This window comes from Camelus bactrianus, chromosome 11 (genome assembly GCF_048773025.1).
Source record: "Camelus bactrianus isolate YW-2024 breed Bactrian camel chromosome 11, ASM4877302v1, whole genome shotgun sequence".
Lineage (NCBI taxonomy): Eukaryota > Metazoa > Chordata > Mammalia > Artiodactyla > Camelidae > Camelus > Camelus bactrianus.
In genome coordinates this window covers 43269695-43292002 of record NC_133549.1, presented here as the reverse complement: position 1 = coordinate 43292002, position 22308 = coordinate 43269695, and the positions used below count along the sequence as shown (strand labels likewise).

The window sequence follows — 22308 nt, the reverse complement described above, 5'->3', positions numbered from 1 at the left end:
TGTTTAGTGGGTGGGTTTAGCATCTTCCCCCAAATGCCAGCATCAGTCTGCCATATTAACCTTTCTGTACTGTCTGAATAGGAGCCACCTCCATGTTGGTTCAGGAAATTCGCTGTACCATTCATTACTAGGAAACTCAAGCTCTCAAATTTGTTGTCTGGCACTGGGGTCAGTAGGGGATCATCTGACCAATTGGTGGGGCACTGTACATGCCTCGTTATTGTAGCTTTCTTTTTGTCTTATTTTCTTTTGTCCTTTTCCTTTTCTGCTTTCTTGTTCAGTTTCACACTTTCTACTCTTACTATGCCTTAATCCAAAGCTGTGGCCATGGATTTTTCTCACTGATGATAATCAGAGATATTGAGATGTTGTTGATACCTGTCTTAGAGAAGTCTTTAGATGGCACCTTGAATACCATTCTACACATTTCGTGTTATACATTTTATGAAGTCAAAAGTTGCATTCCTGGCCTTGGTTTCTTCATAAGGTCAGTGGAGCCATAGCCTAGATACATTAGATAATTTTACTTGCAGGTAGGGAACACCACTGAAGACATTATCTACTTGTACACTTAATGTATGAAATGTTAGAATTTAAAAGTCGGAATTTATCCTTCTACTGGTTTAAAGGACTTATGCCCAAAGCAGAATAGAAGAGGGTTGAAAGTTATAGAACATGCTGTATGTTATATACACTATAGTTTTATAATCTTTTTAGGGAACTCTTTTTGGATATATTTGAACTTAGATCATGAGAAATTTGAAAAGACTTGAAATACTTAAAAAAAAAAAGTGTTATTTCCCTATTTGCCAAAAATGGGAAGTTAAATGGGTAAAACATCTTTTTGTTGTTTATAGCTTAAGCCTGTTCTCCAAATCTTTTAATTTATCAAGGTTTATAGTTAATAATAAATTTTTGAATTTGTTTTCTTCAATAGAAGGTGAGTTAAGCAGTTACGTAGTGGAAGAGAAAAAAGAAACAAAGGGCTTGAATAACCTAACCTACATAATTGAGAATTGACTACATGGGTTAATTCTTTAAATAAGTATGTAAATAGACATGGTGACATTTGAAGCAACTGCAGTAACATCATACCACCAACTACTGGGCCAGTCTCTGTTGTCCACGTCCCTGTAACCTCCTGATGCCCCCAATACTTTAATTTGTTATAGCCACAACTATAGTCTAAAGTGGTTCATTATATTTAATTGTGTTACCTACAGAATTGTTCTTATTCCTACCTTCCAGGATCAGAGCCAAGATTATAACATAGCCCTTGAACGATAAGGACTAGAAACTAGAACTTTAACCTGTCTAAGAGTTAGAACTGTACACATCTTTTTTAAAAAGTGGAATGTTAGCATTGGAAAGGACCTGTAACATCATATAGTCTAGCCCTCTTGCTTTATAGGTAAGGTAATTAAGGCCCAGAAAGGATATTACTGACCTAGCTAAGGTTAGTGTTAGAGTTGTCACCAGAATCCAAGTCTCCTGGTTTCTGACCCTGGGCTCTTTCCATGACAGTAAGCCTTTGCCTCTACCTAAATGTCTTAGCCAGTCAACAGACTGTATAGCTATTCTGGCCCAGCTCTGATATTGGTGATGTGAGGTATAAAAAGAGAAGGATAATAATTAAGGAGTTCATAGTCTTCTGGAGCCAATGAGACTTACACTCAGAAATGAATAGAAAAAAAAATAAAGAAATATTCTATTTCATTGAATTGAAAATGCCACTGATTGTGAAATATATCATTACGTATCACTAAGAAAGAAATTAAGGGAGAGAGTGTAGCTCAATTGGTAAAGTGCATGCTTAGCATGCATGAGGTACTGTGTTCAATCCCTAGTACCTCCTCCAAAAATAAATAAACCTGATTACCTCCCCCACCCCTCAGCCAAAATAAAAAATAAATAATATGATGATAAATAAACAAAAAAAAGAAATTAAACATTCACACAATGCTTACCCTTTGGAATTTTTATTTTATACATATTGAATGAGTTCTTTTAGACTTAATTAGACATAAATTTTTATCACACATCATTTCTTACATAAAGAAAATGTAGGTGAAATAAATTGGTTAAGGTTTCCTAAAACTTCATGTTTATAGTCCAACTCTTTCTAATGATTTCTTGACTCAGTCGTTGATGACTTTCTATCTTGTTGTCATCAAGAACTTTGATGATACAGCATTTCTTAAGAATACATAAAAGAAGCAAAAATCATTGTTGCTGGATTCTTAAACCATCTTTGCACATATGTAGAGAGCTATTCTTATACCCAGATTTTCTTCCACACTACTGACCACCCTTTCTGTAGATTTAGATACTGGTGCTTTTGGTGCTTAGGCATGTGCAGGCAAGCAGTGACAATATGCATGGTTATAAGATGCATACTGATATTGGAGATGTTAACATGTGAAAATGTTCATCTTAGAATTGATGAAATATGGTATATATCCAACTGCCAAGTGTTATGATACAGTAGTATAGGGAAAGGAGAAACCATCAAAATAGAGTCAACAGGGAAAGCTTCAAGAGGAGATAAAGATTGAAGCTGGGTCTTAGAAGAAAGATCAGGAGCAGACAAGGCATCCCAGGCTGTGAGAGCAGCTTGTAAAAAATTATGAAATGTTCCCAGATTTAGGTCCTGAATTTGTCCTTATGAGAAGTTTAGATGATCTATTTTGAAATTTTGTTGTTGTTGTTTTCCTTTTATAATGTATTAAATTGGATTTTCTGCATGATTTATATATCCAGAGCAATTAAAGCTTATTGGGAAAGAAAAAGTGTCATTTTCCCCTCAAATTTCAGAATGCCATCCAGAATCATTTAAAAATTACATGTTACATAAATCAAATTCTTACTGAAGAGTTCTCTGTGTAGAATCAGTCCTGATAAGGATGCATTTGGACAAAGTAATTAACTTGAGGCATGTGCATTTTATTAATTCCACAAGTGTTTTTTGAATGCCTAGTTTATGCAAGCTAATGCGTGCAGCGGGGGGATTCAGGGATAAAGATGACATGTCCCTTGTAATTGCATTATAGAATCAGAATGTTGATGAAGAAACTGAAACTCCAGCCTCTCTTTCCAGTCTTACTCCCTGTATTAGTTTGCTAAGGCTTCCAGAGCACAGTACCACAGAAATTTGTTTTCTCAATTCTGGAGGCTAGAAGTCCAAGATCAAGGTGTCAGCAAGGGTCGGTTTCTCCTGAGGCATCTCTCCTTGGTTTGTAGATGGCCATCTTCTCCCTGTGTCTTCACATGGTCTTCCCTCTGTGTCTGTGTCCAGATTTCCTCTTATAAAAAGACATCACTCAGATGTCTACCCTATTTTAACTTAATTACTTCTTTAAAGACTTTATCTCTGAACAGTCATGTTCTAAGGTACTGGGGTTTATGGCTTTAACTCATGAATTTTGGGAGGATACAATTAAGCCCGTAGCACTCTCTGAGGTCCTCACATTGTTCAGTGTTCCCACACTGTACTGTTCAGTACACTCCTTGTGTGCCTTCGCAAACTTCTGCCTATGGTACTTTTTTTGTGTCTGTATGATTTCTTTACTTGAGACATGAAGAAGAGCAGTGAAGTAAGAGTTTACTCACGGGTAACACCTTCCTCATATGAGTTTATTACTTACTAAAATTCTTTGTTCAAATTCTTTTTCTTATGTACGTTAAACATACATTAAATGTTTATTGGATGGGTGGTTAGGTAGTCAGGTTAAGGTTTGAGAAAGAGCCAGGTCTAACTGTAATATAAGGTGTTATGTAGCGAGTACTATAAAAGTAGTGCAGATGAGGTAAATGCTGTGAAAGTATAGAGGCGGAGTCAGATTATACCTGTGACCAAAAATAATGTGACCAAAAACAGTAGGCAGGAAGAAGCAAGATGTGTTTAGGATTAGTATTACTCTTTGGTTGGAATATAGTGTATTTTAACAGATGACATGACATAAAGCTATAAAGGTAGTATATATATTAGTATAATGTTACTGCTGTAATAAGTTACTACAAACTGGTGTCTTAAAACAACATAAATTTATTATCTTACAGTTCTGGAGGTCAGAAGTAAAAAATGGGTCCAGGGCTATGTTCCTTTCTGGGGACTCTGAGGAAGAATCTGTTTTCTTGCCTTTTTCAGCTTCTTTTAGAGGCTGCCCATATTCCTTGCCTCCTCTCCCACTTCTTCTGCCTTCAAAGCCAGCAATGACCAGTCGGGTTTTTCTCATGTTTTATCACTCTGACACACTGACTCTTCTGCTTCTGAAACAATTCTGCTTTTAAGGACCCTTATAGATATATATATTGGACACACCTAGATAATCCAGGATAATCTTTTTAAAGTCATCTGATTAGCAACTTTAATTCCACCTGCTACCTTAATTCTCCTTTGCCATGTATTATATTCCTTGGTTGAGAGAATTAGGACATGGACATCTTTGAGAGGCTGTCATTCTGCCTACTGTAGGTAGGGTATAGGAGCTTTAAATACAGCCATTGAAGATTTTGAAAAAGAAGAGCAAAGTAGGAAGACTCAAACTTCCTGATATGAAAACTTATTTTAAAACTACATTAATCAATGCAGTATAGCATTGGCGTAAGGATGGACTTGCAGGTGGTTGCAGACTCCCCTCCTCCCTGGGCCTCTGAATTATTCTAAACAGATACACCAGTACACTCTATGATTTTAACAATTTTTTAGATGTTTTAGCTGGTATCTTTTTGCCTGCTTGTGTGGTGGCCACTTCTTCCCCTGATCTACCAGAAGCAAAACAGTTTATGTGTTCTGTTTCTCTCAGGAGGCACCTGTCATCCTGTGGATTTCAGTTTCCTTGCATACTCAGTCTTGCATGCTCAGCTATCTGGTAAACTCAAGAAACATAATTTTATAGATCAGTCGGTCTTTTCTCATTGTTATGATATGAGAAATATTCTCTTCTTTTTTTCTATATCCTAAGCAGAGTGGAAATAATATGGTGCTTGGCCTGTAATAGATTCGGCACCCAGTTAAAATTCGTTTTAAGTGGGTTGAATTTATTGAATAGTTAGGAACCAGTAGTGTGCTAAGTACTTACTGCATCACCTCATTTAATTCACACACCTATCTGTAAGATGTAGGTACTATTATTGTTATTCCCATTTTTTAAAAGATGTAGAACTGAAGCTTAGTGGAGAAAAGGAACTAGAGGCACAACAATAAATATATTTTTGTTGATTTTACCTAAATCACCTTCCTCCTTCCCTCCCTACCAAATAAAATTCTTAAATTTTCCGCTTCTCCAAGGAAGGGAGATACATCCTTGGGATTGCAAGTTCTCATTTCCTCATTGATGGGAAAAAGAGGCACAGGATATAAGAGAGAAGCTTGAAGGGCTCTGGTTTGGCTTGTGATTAAAAGAGAGAAGACACTTTTGAGTCTGAAGGCTTTAGGTGGTCATCACAAGCTTATAGGTTTTATAACAGGTGAATGACCAAATGACTGTCATGCCTTTGTTGCCATTTTCCATTTTTCCCTTTTATTCTCTTACCTCTAATGTGAAATAGTTAATAGCTTTCAGTTTTTTTTTCACCAAATAGTAGAATTTTAAGTACTTTTCATTGTTATTAATTTATTTATTAACCTGCTATGTGAGAATTCCTTTAGGTAGCTCTCATGCTAGGGAACTTAAGTATAATTACTTGTGCCACTTACATTTGTCTTAACAAATTTCTTTATAAGCTACAGTCAACAAAAGGTAAACCAACAAAGTGTTTTTTAATTTAAAAAAAATTTATTTGATTTTTGTTGACTTTCGGAGAAGAAACTGTGAGTCTGATCAGTAAGCTCAAATAAAACAAATGCTATTAATTCATCTCTTCAGCTGTTTTCTGAAATGCATTTTCTAAGATGTACCATTTGTAACTCACCACAGTAATCATTCTATGTTTTCTCACACACTGGTTGATAGATGCAAGTTAAGTTTCATGCATTGCCTGTCTTTGCTGGAATTTCAACACCTTTTCAAGTATTCCACAGGTATAATATAAACTGGGTGATAGACCCCTGATCGTTATTGTATTCATGAGCAGTATTAATAGACAATGCTAAAGGTTAAGGAATAGGAACATGGAGACAAAGAGGAGGACTGTTTATATAGGGGAGGATATTTTATACTGCTCTGGCTTGATGTAACAGTCATATGTATGTTTCCTCCTCCCTAGTTATCAGGGAGTATGAAGAATAGAGAAAGCATCCAGGAACCTAGATTTGATTATTACAACCATGAAGTTCCTGATACTGACCTCAGTGATTGTGAATTCCCACATGTCATTGAAATTTATGACTTCCCCCAAGAATTTCGTACTGAAGACCTGCTACGGGTTTTCTGCAATTATCAGTAAGTATTTGCAAACTATTGGAGATGTTAGGGAAGGTGGGATGAAGTTTTCTTAAAACGTTGTCTGAAAAATCATCTCTTGTTTTCCTATTCCCTGTCATGTTGACATCATGTTTGTTTACTGTCTTTTCTAAGCCCATTAGAAATCTCCTGTATCAAACAACTTTTCTTCTAAGTTCCTTAAAAATGCCAAATAGTCTTTCTAGACCCCATTTTAGCATTTAATAAGAATATCATCAGTAATGACTTATTCGTGGCGCATTTAGTCCATTTATATTTATTGTAATTATCGATATATCTGGATGTATGCCTGCCATCTTTTTTTGTGTGTTTACTTGTTCTATTTTTTTCTCTTCTTTCTTGCCTTCTTTTGGATTGATGAGGTATTTTTTCTCATTCCATATTTTTGGGAAATGATACAGTTTCTATTATTCGATGGTTACTTTAGAAATTACAAAATGCACGCTTAACTTATCAGTAGCTAAAGTTAATATTTTTACAGTCTTTACAATCTTAAGGATTTTTATTTCCATTCCCCAGTTCCATTCCAGTGTCTCCCAGACCCTCAACTAATATATGCGATTGTGATTTTAGTGTTTTCTTTTTTCTTTTTAAACTCCATTTGATGTTATTATTGTTTTATATATTCAGCATTCAGATTTATCCACTTTCTGTATTCTTCATTTATACCTCCTTGCATCTCATATCTTTCATCTGAAATCTTTTTGCATGGAACATATTCTTTAGTATTTAATTTAGTAACAATCTGCTGATAACACACTTAATTGGGTTTTGTTGGTGTTGTTTCTTAATGGCTTTATTTCAGCTTCATTCTTGAAAGACATTTTTGCTGAGTATAGAATTCTAGGTTGGCAGTTATTTTTCTCTCAGAAACTTGAAGATTTTATTCTGCTTTCTCCTTTCTTTATATAGAATGAGAATAAGCCAGTTGAAAGCCTACTGTTGCTTCTGAATGTAATCTGTCTTTTCTCTTTGGATGCTCTTAAGCTTCTCTGTCTTTGATATTGTGCATTTTCAGTATGATGTGGCTTTGTTGTTTCTTTTCTCTTTTTTTTTTATTCTTGAGATTATTTGGGATTCCTAAATCAGTGAATAAGTATTTTTCATTGGTTTTGGAGAACACTGGACATTACTTCAAATATTAGCTCAGTACCAGTCTCTCTTTCACATTCTCTAAGATGTCAGTTAAATATGTATTAGACCTTCTCACCTAATCCTCATATTGCCTTTCAGATTTTTCATTTCTTTGTCTCTGTTACATTCTGAGTAATTTCTTTAGTTCTATGTCCAAGTTCACTATTTTTTCTCTCAACTGTGTTTAATTTGTTGTTAAATCTGTTCATTGAATTTTTAAATTCCATTTTTTGTGTCTCATTTTTCGAAGTTCTCTATTTTTCAAATCTGCATGGCCATTTTTTAGTGTGCTTTTTTTTCTCCAAGTATTTTCAAGATTTTAAGTCTCTTTAAGTAGATTAAATACAGACCTTCTGTAGTCTGTTTGGTAATTCCTTTACCTGAAGTCGTTTTAATTCTGTTTCTGTACAGATTCTCACTCATAGTGCCTTACTTTTTTTTTTGAAGTTTAGTTTTTTTGTGTGTGTGGTTTTTTGTTTATTTGTTTGTTTGTTTTTAACTGTAAAAAAAAAAGCTGACCATTTCTTTGGAATTTTAATTATGGGAATTGAGGCTTACAATAAAAGAGGATTTCTCCTGAGAGGATATATTTTCTTCTGCCAAGCACCAAGGGCCCTAATAAGTCCAAAAGGCACTGTAAGGTAAATATATTGATTTGGGGTTATTCTGACTACCGAGATAGAAATATTCAAGTGGAGAATGATTAAAAAATGAATGTTCTCTGTCTTAACCAACTTATTTTAACAATACATATAAATGTCCATTTACTTGCCAGGCTTTGATGTGATGCTAAGGCCTTTTTTTTTTTTAAGTTACTAGTCTACTGATTGAAGAGTTCTTATATGTCACCTTGATAACACCTATGACTTGCAGCAAGATCTTTTATGTACCTTTAGAATCGTCTGAGTGTAAATTCCTTATAGGTTAACTTGTTTTCTCTCTTTTTTAAAGCTCTTTTTCACACTTACATTTCTTTCTTTTATTTTATTTAATTAAATTATGTAGTGAAAATATAAACTAAAACTGATATAAGTGGGTTTGAGAATAATTGCACTACCTCTTGTTATGTATGAATATAGTTTATATGTATATTGGGACGATAAAAGAGTCAGAAGTATATGACTGTACCTTTAGCTTATAAGAAAAAATAAGCTTTGAGAATAAAGAAATAATCTAGAAAGAAAGTTAAGAAAAAGAGTTTTAGGGTCTGGAAGAAAATAATACCAAGAAGGGATTATACTTCAATGCTCCAGTCCTGATATTAACAATGAACCAGGTCTGTTGTCTGATATTACAGATTTAAATCTAAAATTCAATTCATGTTTATCTTGAATTAGGTTTAGCTCCCAAATTTTTCTTATGGGTCAGATAGTAAATATTTTAGTCAACTCTGCCATCATTGCACAAAAGCAGCTATAGACAATACATAAACAGATGAGCATGGCTATATTCATTGAAACTTTATGTACAAAAATAAGCACTCTATTTTTCTGTAAAGTTCTAGAACAGATAAAACTAGTTAGCAGCCAGGTATTTTATTTTGTTGTGTGGTGGGTATACACTTAGAGTTATGTTAAGTTATCAGGGCCTGTTCCAGATAAAATGCATAACAGATTTTAAAAAGCAGCTAACGAGATTAAACCCCAAATTAGAACTACCTTGGATTGTCACTAATAATGATTATTTTTAAAACCAAGGGTCAGTTTTGTTGATGTCTGGAATTTACTGAAGGTTAACTAATTTTTAAGAATTATTAACTTCCCTTTACTTTGTTTCTTCCTAATCTTACCTGCAAGACCATTTTTCTATCTCTGAAAACATTTTCAAGAGAGGAGAAACATTTTAAAGGATTATGAAATTCCAAAGTCTAAAAGGCCCTCCAGAGCCCATCTAAGATTTTTTCTATCTTTTATCAACTATCTTATAATATAGACTTCTACAGTTGAACTTTTTCAGTCTCCAACCCCTGTGGTTACTTTATGCCATGATCAAACTTACCCTTACATTCAGGAAATTCTCTTACTAACCTTCAATGCCTCTTTATTCCTTTTTCCCTCAAAGGAAATTTTTTCTTGACTAGTTCTTAAAGAGAGAAATATTTTAGTGGTTGTCTGTTTTCTTTATGGTGCTTTATGAAAAAAGAGAACAGGTCATGGTGCAAACGCCTATAGTAACTAACACCTGTGAGTCAAATACCAGAGTCAACTTCTTCATCAATATTAATCATCTTCCTGATGAATGCTGCTATTAATAATAAAAAATAGTGGCCCCATTCATTTATTAAATGTCCACTAAGTGCTCAACACCATGCTCTTTGCCTTGTCATGGATGATCTCATTTCTATTTTCACAAGTCTGTTAGGAAGGAACTATGCCCATTTCTACAGATGAGCAGACCTAGCTTAAAGAGGGGTTAAAAATCTACCCATAGTCGCAAAGTGGCAGAACCTGAGTCCATTTATATCTGACCCACAAACCCCATCCTCTTTCCACAGAACTATACTGAGTCCATGAGCGGTTTTAAACTCCTAGCTGAAAAAATAATAACTGTCATGCTATCATCCTGATAGCCCTTATGCTCTCTATATAGCTCTGCTCTAAAATAAAGGGTTGTTTTTTTTTAAATACTTAATTTTTTTTATTCCTTCTAATCTGATCTGATATTTCTCTCATCTTAATTTCCTTTATTCTGAATTTTTCTGACTTGGCCATAATTCTTGCCCATATTCTCTTGTTTACTTCTCTTCTACAACTGGAAAGAGTAAGTCAGCCTTTCTGATTATAGTTGTCCTTTGTCTTCCTTTTATTATTATTGTTATTGTTGTTGTTGTTGTTATTATTATTATTATTATTACTGCTTTGAATGAGTTGTCTCTCTCTCCCTCTCCACATGTCTCTATCCTTGAGCATTAAGTAGGTGACCTTCCTTGTCTACCTCCTCCTCTAATATTCTTCTGTCCTCCTTTGCTTCCTCTTTCCACATCTTCTTGTTCCATTCCCCCAAGAAAATCTCCTGTAAATAGTGCGATAAATATTTACTTCCCCAGGGAAAATGTGAAGATTAATTAGTTGATGCATATAAAATGGCTAGGAACGTAAAATACTCCCAGGTAGTTCTTTATGATGGTATTATTGCTTTTAAAATTCAGTGGCTTCTTCTGTCCTCCAAGTCATTTTGTGTGTCATTATCCCCATTCCACCTGTGCACTCATTGAGTATTCCTAGCTCATCATGAAATGCTTTATGAGACTCTATTTGAAACAGACTTCATAAAAGTAAATTTTACTTAATAAAATTGTCTTCTTTTTGCAGAAAGAAAGGATTTGATATTAAATGGGTGGATGATACACATGCCCTAGGAGTATTCTCCAGTCCAATTACAGGTATTCACCTAGTGGATTCATTGTTCTTATTGTCCATTTTTTCCTGCTACTTATCTTTATTTCCCTTTTATTCCAGTCACCTGGCATTCAGACAATATAGATAATTGGAAGTTACATGTTTTTGAGGCATGTCACTTTGGTACCCACATACTCCCCCTCTCCCTTTTTACCCTAATCCAGTGGTATTTGGAGAGATAGCTCCTTCCAAGGTTAATTGCCTCATAATTGTCAGTTATGATTGTGCATAAACAGATTATAGATAGAGACTTAAGAGACCAGTGTGACTAAATCTTAAAATATTTGTGATTCCACTCCCCCTCTACCCAGACAAATGAATTTGAAGTGAGAATTGTAACACTTTCTGAATACATGATTTGACCTTTTCACTTATATCATTGGCCTCATGACAGATCTGATGCAGAGGCATTCAGAGAAATTAGAGATGTTGATTCTTGTCTGAATCACCTAAAATAGGGGTCTGCAAACTTATTCTGTAAAGGGCCAGATAGTAAATATTTTAGGGTATAAGGTTTCTGTCACATTTTAACTCTGCTGTTGTGGCAACATAATAAATAAATGAACGAGCTTGGCTCTGCTTCAGTAAAATTTACAAAAACAGGTGGTTGACTGGGTTTGGTCACAAAGCCATAGTTTGCTGATCCCTGATCTAAAATAATCACTGCCAAGTTGTTCCTTACGGATTTTCTAGAGCTTACCATTTCTTTTGCTTACCATGAAAAATAAAGCATAACATCTAGGAAATACTTCCTAAGAACTAGCCTTAAGTTTTTTTTTTGCATCACTCTTCTACATGTCTTCTACTTCTTTATATTTATTCTTCTTTACAGCTCGTGATGCTCTGGGTAGTAAACATACCATGGTGAAGATCCGGCCCTTGTCACAGGCCACAAGAGCAGCCAAGGCCAAAGCTAGAGCTTATGCTGGTAAGCCTGTAGTCTCAGGAGCTTTTTCTTGTTGATAGTGGTGTTTTTTTCCAGCTCTTGTATAGCATCCAGAGTTCTAAAGAAATACCACTTTTTAGTGTTAAAGGAAAAAAATTTTTAAGGAAGAAAAGAAAAGAGAAAAGGGCTATGTTGGAAAAATTGCATCTGAGCAGCCACTTGGATAGAGTGGGAGATACTAACTGCAAGCAATGCAGCAGCCATTTTCTGATGACATCCTTATCTAGTCTACCTCTGTGTTTAGCTGTTTGATAGAGTCTCTGTAAGAAATTGTGTTAATACAGATAATGAAGGCAGGGTTGTTTGTGCTTTGCCATGTTAATTTCCTCTGATCTTCATCTATCAGGCTTGTGTTCATTACTGCTGATGCAGCCCTTGTTAGTCTATTTTGTATGTTAATTACGGAGTTAAATCACTTGGAGCTAGAGTGCTTTCTCTTCCTTACTCCCTCCTACTCCCTCCCTTTCTCCCATTCAGAGTTCCTCCAGCCAGCAAAGGAGCGTCCTGAGACTTCAGCAGCCCTAGCCAGAAGGTTAGTCATCAGTGCCCTTGGGGTTCGAAGTAAGCAGAGCAAAATGGAACGGGAAGCAGAGCTCAAGAAACTGCAAGAAGCCCGAGGTAAGTTGAAGTGGTGGCATTCTTCTCTAGGGTCTTAAGATATCACTATAAGGCATGTATTTAAAAAAAAAAAATGAAGCCCATTCCATTTTGTTATTTCCATTTCCTAGAAGCTTTCCAAGTGTATTGAAATTGTTTTCATGCCTTATATTTAGGAAGTAGGCATTTCAGGATTTGTCTGCCTGTTTCACACACAAGGCATCCTAATCCGTGCTCCTGCTGTTGTTTTCCAAGAGACAGGTTCTGTCTTTGTGGCTCATCTATGGCTTTTTCTATAGTTCTTGCTCTGACTCTCAGAAAAATTTTCCTGTGAAGGCATAATAGTCTCCCAGGTGGAAAACATTATTTGCTGTGGTTTTACTGGGCCATGATGGCCATGATATTATCAAATGGTTTAGATCTTAGGTAGAAGACAGATTAAGGAAAAGCCAGCAAGTGACATTGATGATAATAACTGTAGGAGGGATTTTTTTCTCTAAAGACAGTCCTAAGTGGTTCCATTAGAGCACATCTAGATTAACCTAATCTTCTGATTATTTTCCAGTACTCAAGAGTTCTTAGAAAATCTTTTATCCAGGGTTTTTCTTTCCCTGTAGTTTGGAGTTGAGGTTAAATGTCTCTCTTCCCTTTATAGATTGAGTAGTATGTAAAGACCTGGGACTCCGGTTTTGCGCTTAAGTACTTTTTATCAACCTTCAGGCTTTAGACAGTCTCATTGCCTTAGCCCATGATCTGTGGAATCTCTGAAGGCAATTTATTCTGAAAATTCCACTAACCGAAAAGTAACTTCATTTTTCCATTAAACGAATTGAAGTTTCAAACACCTTGTTTATTGCTGGTCTAACAAGGCCATTAATACTTCCTGTCCACTTTGCTTTGGTGATAGCTGGCAGCTTACGGACTCTCAGCTGCATTGGCCAGATAACCAGTGACAGAGTGTGTCAATGGCAGGTGCTAGAGTTTCAGAGTTGAACCCAGCTAATTCTTGAAACCTTAATGATTGTAATGAGGTAGTTTTGATTTTTCCTAAGCATTGTTGACTCAAAGGCCTTTTATAGACTGTAGAAACAGGGGAGGATTCCTCTGATTTTTAAAGATGGCTCTAACAGCACTAAAGTAGACTAAAGGAAAATGTACAATGTCCTTAACCCTGTATTAATTGGTTATCTCTGAGGAAAATGATTTCTCTGTAATAACTGCAGTTATCTCAAAAGATCAGTAGAAGGTAGTAACAGTGGTATCTATAAAAGGAGATGTGGTTCTTTTTGCAGTGCAGCATGCAGCTCCACTTGAAGTACTTGTTTTAAATGCCCAGGTATACAAAGGACATTTCAGTGATACAATTAAAAATGAGACTGTTGGCTAAGTGGGTACCCTGTTACTTTTTAAAAGAAGGCCTGTATGTTGTGAATGGGGACCCATTATGATAAGTTCCTCCTAGCCATTGGTGCTGAGGCTGTACAGATTATAGAGAACTCTTCCTTCTTTATGCTTCAGAGTTCTCCCATTCTTCTTATCTGAGAAAATGTGTATGGAAAATTCCTGATATATCTCTTTCTGGTTTTATGCATTGAGCACATACTCTTACAATTGCCTGCATGGATCCTAAGACTTCTCACATAAAGATTTTTTTCTGTGGAAATTGAAAGTACTGTTTAGGTGTTAAACAGACCAGATATTTTTGTTCCAGATCTTCTTCCACTGTAGAGGAAGGGATCAGTACAACATAGGAAATAACATCATAGACTCTGGAATCAGACTGCCTGAGTCTTCATTTAAACTCTGCCATTGACTGGCTATGTCACCTTGGGCAAGTTACCTACTCTCTGGAGGCCTCTGTTTCCTCATCCATAAAATGGAAATCAAGCGAGATAATTCACAAAGATACTTAGTCATCTTTAAAACCCATAGGAATGCTTTCTCTCCAGTTTCTATAGGCCTGTCATAAGTATGTGATAAATGTTAGCTGCTGCTATTTTTAGTAATAGCAGCAATATTATTATATGGTGAGTCCAGCACAGATTCCAGTGCATATTTTTATTTGATTCTCTATCAGCTACATTTGGCATTCACTGAGTACCTGCCGTGTGCAAAGCACTGTGCTCCCTAATTAGGAGAATTAGAGAAATGGCAAAATTTTGTTCCTGTCCTTAAGACTGGCAATCTAGTCAGGATATCTGCCTTCAGTAAGAAAGAAAATGTGAACCTGATAATTTAAGCAGTTGTTTCTTCCCTCCAATTCTGAAGATTTTATGATTAAAAGCCATGAAAAAGTTTTTGTGATTTAAAGGATTGGAAGGAAATTCCTGGCAATATAACATATTATGATAACTCTGTCATGAGGATGGTGTTATCTTCAGTTTAGAGCTGGCCCAGAAAAGTTAAGTAACTGACTTAAGATCACCCAGGTGGTAAATTGGGAGGAGGCACTTGAATCTAGGCCTCTTTAATTAAAACCCATGCTTCTTCTACAATTCTGTAATCCCTTTTGAAGGACTTTTGGGGTAATATTTTTTTCACAGAAAAAAATACATAAAAATTTATAAGGTCTTCAGAAAATGAAATATGACAAACTTCTTTTTAGTTATCTGTTCCAACAGTTAGAGCTTTCACTATCAGAAAATTCTTACTTAGGTCTAACTGAAGCCTGTATAATATTTAAAACAGTTTCCTCTTCTCTTTTATTTAATAGAAATAGAGAACATCTGTTCTGACAGCCTTTAACTATAAAGATCAAGGGCAGAGCATTTAGGAAAGAGGGAATCTGGGCTGTAATGAAGTTTTTGTCATTAACTAGCTGTGTGGCTGTGGGCAAGTCTCTCATACCTCTCTGTGCCCCAGTTTCCAACAAAGTGAGTGCCTGACTTACCTAAACATAGAGAATTTTTTGAGCAACATAAATTAACATGTATAAAAATGTTTAGAAAAGTGCTTTTACATATTTAGAGTGCTATTATTTATGTAACTCTTGGGAAATTAGAATTCATTACAGTAATATAAGCCATTAATGACAAATGTGTACTGATTACTGTTGCTCCCCATTCATTATCCATGACAGACGGTACTATTCAGTCATGACACTCTTTCATGGTGAGTTTTGACTTGACCATTGCCAGCTGATCAGAATTAGCACAGAAATTGAAATCTGTGTGCCAGCCTGATATAGGTAGTTTTATTAATAAAACTATATAATAATCTCCTAGCCTTTCTTTAAGAGTCCTGCTGTCCAGCACAGTGTCTAGTTCATAAAAAGATACTCAAGTGTACATATTCATTGACTGAATATGTGAATGACATTAATTTTTCTTCACAAATCTAATTTTATTCATGATTCTACTCTGAATTCTTTCAAGTCCTCCGTGATTTCCTTTATAAAACACAAGAGTTGAACACTGTATACGGAACCCTTCTGATGGGTGAATTTGGGATTTGTGATTTTGAGGTTTAAATACTTTCTTGCCAAGTTCCACCCTACTTTGGTCTTCTTACCCTTTTATTGAGAAGTCTTTGTCTTAGTCCTTAAAAAGGAAATTCAAAATGTAAAGTTACTCTGGGAGGAATCGAGAAAAAGGAAGTACCCAAATCGTTGTAAGCAAGTCATATTGTATATATCTGGAGGATAAGAGCTTCAAGTCTTTGAATGTGAGGAACAGATCTTTTAGTCTAACAGAATACATGACAGATCAGAACTGTACTAACAGTGGGAAATGAAAGCATAGATCATCCTTGAGTACTTTGTATTTGACTTAATCACATGTTTTAAACCAAGGATTTATATTAAATGATAAAACTACATTTTAAAGACCAGACTCAGGAATACATGTAAAATTTCCCTATGTTCTACTTACCAAAAGACTTGATTCCCACCTAAAGTTGGAGATAGACATTATTCTCAGAATAAGCTACCCTCTCATTTTCAAAGCCTGCCATAATTTTATTTCATAACTTCATTCCATTTTACTCTTGGGAATAGGTGATTAATTGCCTGGTTCTAAAAGGCCATCTTTGGGGTCACAGGCCTGAGAGACAGAGTAAGTAAACAGTCATTTGATCCCCAGTTTGATTAATGAAATTGCTAAGATCTTTAAAGTAAAATCATCTCTATAGGATACTTAGTCAACTGTAATAAAAATGTAATCACAGTTGCTGTCTTCTGAAATCCTTATTAGGAATTCCCTGCCTTCGAGGACAGTGCTGCCCTGATGACTCATAATCCAGGTCTTATGGCATTTTCCTGGCGTCTTTTCTCCCCCAATGAGTATTTACCCATATTTTGGGTGTCACCTGCTTTTTAATAAACTTATGTCCTTGACCTAGATCAGAGATGAAGATGTTAACCCTGGGACTGACTGACCAGTTCACCAATTACTGCTAAGTAAATAGCACGTTATACTTAATATATTGATAACCAACTCTCCATAGTTAATGCTCCCTCAATACTTATGTGATCCAGACTCCATTTTCCCAGTATATTAATGATTATATACATACTTGGTAAACCTGAAATCTAAAACTTGCTAAAATTAAGAGGTTATTTATATTGCCTCTTCTTGATCTACAAGGTCTGTCAATCTATAAAAGAAGGCAATTAGATTAGTTTGACCAGACTTGTACATCAAGTCTTCATGTTGATTATTACTCTGTAGGCGGCTACAAGTGGACTTTGTGATGATTTTTCTTTGTTATTTTCTTAGGTGTAGAAGTAAATTTTGAAGGTTTTAATTTACATCCCCTTTTCTTTATTTTTTTAAAGATGACACCAAACTGGCCTCTTTCTATCTTCAACACTTTTCATTCCCTTAGTGAGAACTCAACTCATTTAATATAATCATTTCTGCCAATTTATTTATTATACTGAGAAATGAAAGTCTTCAGGGTCAGCTTATGTGAGTGCTTTAGGTTAATCATTTCATATTGATTCTTCTGTTCTTCTTTAGTTCCTTGCCCTTATGGCTGCTGTTGGGCTTTCTCTTTACTTAGTTTACTTTTTTTAATTGGTGGAAGTAAAGTTAATCAGAGCCTTTTTAAAATACAGTCCATCAGTTATTATCTACTTTCTCTTCTCTTTAATGAAGGGACAACATAGTTTATTCTTTATCTTTCTGATGATACATTTTTTTCCTTTTCTGTGTACATATTTTTAGATCTTCTTTTCAGATGTCAGGATAGTGGAGAGTATGCTGGTTTAAGAATTGAAGATCTGGGTTCCAGCTTCAGGTTTTCACTGATTGTGTACTCTTAGGCAAAGGTACTTAACCCCCTCCAAGCTTCCATTTCTTTTTTAAAATGAAGAAAATTTTATTTTTTAGTTCTCATCTTAACCTAAATTCCTGTATTCTATTCATGTTCTGTATTTCTAAATTTAAGCTTCACATTTTCACTATTTCTTTGTGCTTCTCAGTTTGTCTCCCTACTCTTGCTGGTTTTATCATGGTTTATCACCAGAATTTCCTCTTATATTTATGTATATTTGGTAACAGATCTACAGTCTTCTATTAGAAAGTATTAGGTAGGAAATGTCTCAGAATTCTAAACTATTTCAGTTTTAGAATGATAATATGTTTATCTTAATACATGTTTCATACACCAAAACTGAACACATTAACCTTAATATTTCTGTAGCAGAGTGTATGACTGACTATTCACACTAAATGGACTATATAAAGACTATAAGCAGCCTCATGTCCTTTCAGGTTACATTTACCACCAAATGAGTTTTCACCTCAGACTTTTTAAAAAACGAAATTTTATTTTCAGAGCTACTTTGGCTTTGAAATGATGGATTGGGGGCCAGTCATTCTGTTTTTCTACCGCTCCTAGATTTTTCTTATCACTTCCACTTTGCCTTTCTGATACAAGTTTCTGAGCTTACTGAAAATATTGAGTTCTAATAACTGAGTTTTCTGATTTATTCACTTTTTCTTGGAATCCAGAGCCAGTTTTTGGTTGCTTTCATCCAAGGTTGCCTTTGCCTTTTGATCTCCTCCTATTTCCCTGTTTGTAAGAATCAGAATCACAGTCGGCCTTCCTAAGAAATTCCGGAATCCTTTAGACAAGCCTCTTATCCTTAGTGCTGACTCTCTGGAGAATCCCACCCCAATTCAAGCCCACCTTAAAACTGAGTCACAGGACACTAAATTAACTAGCCTTCAGTTTGGAATTTGCTGACCCCCATTTTTGGCCTCTTGTAACTTTGCTGCTATATTCAGATAATGCCACAAGATGGTGCCCAAATAGCAGCAGATTTCTCTTTCTCACATTTCCAAGTGCCAGTCAGCTTCCTGATCAAGTTCTTTGCCCTTAAAGTTGAGTCAAATATAATACAGGGATTTTACTGATTTGGAAAGATATGTCAAAATAGCAAGTATTAACTCTAAACTCACCTTGATTTCTGTAATCCCCCTGGTTCATGACTTGAAAAATCTCTTGCAGACATTATCTGAAATAATTGTCCTTGGAAGGAAGCACTTGGGTTAATCACCTGCATTTTGTGGTGTCCAGATCAATGACTGACTGGCCATGAAATTAGAACTGGTATTGTGGCACCTAGTAAAGTGCTTGGGTCACCAAACCATGTATGGTCTGTATTGTATCAGAAGTGTTACATGGAAACCAGGCTTCTGGATTAAAATCTGAAGATGGATTGTCCAGATTTGTGCGTGTTTTTGTTTTTATTTAGAATGTTTAGTTTTTCTTCATTATATGTGGTCATTTTTCCATGTCAGAATTGGTATTCCACAAGATTTCTGGCTCCTGAAAGTGCTCTGAAATTATTGAAATTCGATTTTCTTGTGAAATATTCTTTTGGTAAGATTGTAGTAAGGAGATATGACTAAAGCCCAGTGGCTACTATTTCCATTTGAGCAAGAGGATGGAAGAAGAATACTGAAACATGTTCTTGATCCCTATTGAAATATTTGCAAAGACTGGGAATAACGGGCAGTCATGTTGAAGCACTAACACAGTTGAGAAATAGAACTAAAATAAGTACATTATCAGCAAGACTAGAATCTGGATCCTGGTAAGTTCAGACTTATTCCATATGCTTTTTATTTCTATTAGTCCCAGATCTTTCTCTTTTTATTATATAGTAATAGTAATGTTGGTTCCACTTACAAGCACTTGGAAAGTGAAAAATACTAACTCTTGGAATCAGGTAAGAGGAAAACCAGGGAATCCACCTATCTCGTGATGAAAATTTGTCTTCTAATTCATGTTAAGGGAAAGTCACTGATTATGTGAAGTATACTACCGTTTTTAACACTGCCCTTGTTTACAGAGAGAAAACGATTGGAAGCCAAGCAACGGGAAGATATCTGGGAAGGCAGAGACCAGTCTGCAGTTTGAACATCACTCATTGAAAGGGATAATTCCATGAATTCAGAAATATTTCCATAGTCTTCAGATACGAGGATTTTTCCAGAGCTCTGTATACATGCAAATGTGCATGTTAATGAAAGAGAGATAAAGTGATCAAGACAAGGGTTGACTGAGTATAGGAAGAAGATAGACTTCTGTCTGTCTTCACTCCTAAATGCAGTTCCTTGGAATTGCCTTACTGTGTTGGGCATGGAAAGGCGCCATCAGCTAGGAAGAAACTTGGAAGATGTGACTTCCAAGAGTCCCCTGGACAGGTCACGTCATGTTAGCACGGGTCACACTTCCAGGATGTTTTAACCAAATACAAAACAGAGGATTCAAACCTGCAATGATGGGAGATTTAGGCCCAGCAAAGGCAAAGTGTTCCTTAGTACCTCACAAGGCTGAGAACAGCAATATTGCCAGGAGCAGGAGTGGGTGGGAAGGGGAGGGAGCAGTTAACACAGAGAGATGGAAGGCTGTCTGCTGAACTTGGTATTCACAGACTCTACACTGCCAGTTCTAGAGCCCCAGAGTTGGTGGACTGCAGCAGATACAGGTGTCTGGACTCCAGGGTTTATACTGAGCTGAGTGCCTGGGGCTGCTCCAGCTGCAAGGCAGCCAGGGGCATGCCAGTCTCGTTCCTCATAGGAAGCCGGTCTTGGGAGCTGTGCACCAGTTCCAGTTTAAGCAGTACTGTCATGTTGTAAGAGGGAGACATTAAAGCCCATTTTATGACATATATCACTCTGCTGTTTGTCAGTTTTGTCATTCCCACAAAGAAATTGGGGAACAGCTCACCCCTATAATGCTCTGCATGGGTTCAGTGGATCCATTGGTTTTATTGAACCCCACTGAGAAGACTGCTGGTCATCTCTGTGCTCCAGAGTATCCTACAAAAATAGTTTCCAGGGATGGTATATGGCAGCTCCTCTCCCCTTCTTGTCATCCTTGCACATCCCCACCCCATCTTCTCACCTTTTGCTACTTCTGTCAAATCTGACATCCTGCAGAAGGCATCTGGCACACAGCATGTTCTTAATATGATCTTCTCAGCCTGTGCCAGAGGCATTTGGCAAGCAGTACCACACATCCATTACAGTGAAGAGTGTACAGAATAAAACAAACACCTCTGAGCAGTGAGAGATGTCCTAAAAGGCCCTGACGAGTCAGAGCCGTCAACTCAGATTTTATCCATCTCATATGTGCATTCTCAGTGTTTTGGGAAAGTAGGTCCTTCCTGAGGAAATAGTATGCTAGACCTTAGGATGCTGAGGTAACAAGAAATAGTGTCTCATCGTGCTTTCAATGAGGGCAGTAGCCTCATTTTTGTATGATTTAGAGCCTGTGACAATGATGGATTATTAGCCTTGCCTAGAACATGGTGGAGTGAGGCTCTGTCCAGATGTTCCTCAAATGACACTGGCCTTGGGTCTTAGTCCTGACCCAGCTGTCCCTGCTGCTGTTCTGGTCTCAGAGCCCTCATACAGTTCCTCAGCATTGTTTTTCCTCACTCTTGGTCTGTCCCTTGTTCGTGTTCAGTACCTCCATTCCAAGTCGGGGGGTTCATCACGTCCTGCTCTTGACCCTCTGCCTGTGCTGCTCTCTCTGACTGTGGTTGTGGCTGCACAACTCGTGCTCTTCACAGGACAGAGGCAGGTTTGTTTGAACAGTATGGCTGCATTTGAAAGGCAGTGCAGGGAACTGTAGCCAGGTTTCACACTGAGCAGTGCACCTCTGAGGTATATCTTCGCTCTGTTTTGATTCTTCAAGGCTGAGAATGGTCTTGGGCAGTAAAAAAAGATGATTGTTCCTGTCATTTGCCTTTGAGGGTGCTCTCCCTTTCTGGTGACAATTTTGGCTTTTAAGAGTGTTGTTAATGGTAACATAGCCCCGTGTTTATTACCCAGTTTTCTTGTAGTACTCATGATTTCAAGAAGTTACTTTTGTTCTCATCCTGTGAGAGATGCTGTGTAATGCTGTGTACTAGGTGGCTAGTAACTTAACACTTTTTTCAGGTAACAGTCAGCCACCTCTAACTTTCAGATTTATCTTGTAAGTAGACCCAGGGAAATAATTTTTTTAATCGGTACTGAACACTGTGGAGTCCTGCTGCTTCTACCATTAGTAGAGAATGTGCTTTTTAAGTTGTATTTTTCCAGTATTGCAATTGATGTATACTGGCTGGAGGTAAGAGGACATGCCCTGGCCCAGCACAGACTACACTGACTTTGTCCAGACGGGAACCAAATCCTTGACTGTATCTAAACTGTGCCTTCACAAGCTGAGCTAGCTGGAGAGCTAGCTGTAGCTGCCACTGGCTCCTTTCTTAGATATTCGAGGAGACAGCTAATGCACTCTGCTGTGTATATATGTTGCTTCCTGTATGTCGGATATCTGAATCCCAGTATCACCTGGAATTTATAGTAGAAAGATACAATCCCCTTGA

At 36.5% G+C, this 22308-nt stretch overlaps 1 protein-coding gene across 10 annotated transcripts in view; it reads left to right on the top strand.

Annotated features, from left to right (window-relative positions):
- R3HCC1L (R3H domain and coiled-coil containing 1 like) overlaps positions 1 to 20603 on the top strand; it is an 80024-nt gene extending 59421 nt beyond the window's left edge. For all 10 annotated transcript variants that reach the window (XM_010971084.3, XM_045507545.2, XM_045507544.2 and 7 more), the window contains 5 exons: positions 6208 to 6383; positions 10850 to 10920; positions 11769 to 11864; positions 12360 to 12500; positions 19780 to 20603. In XM_010971084.3, coding sequence (XP_010969386.1) covers positions 6208 to 6383; positions 10850 to 10920; positions 11769 to 11864; positions 12360 to 12500; positions 19780 to 19847 — 552 coding nt within the window. In that variant the 3' untranslated portion in view covers positions 19848 to 20603. The remainder of the gene's footprint in view (positions 1 to 6207; positions 6384 to 10849; positions 10921 to 11768; positions 11865 to 12359; positions 12501 to 19779) is intronic.
- The last annotated feature ends 1705 nt before the right edge of the window (positions 20604 to 22308 follow it).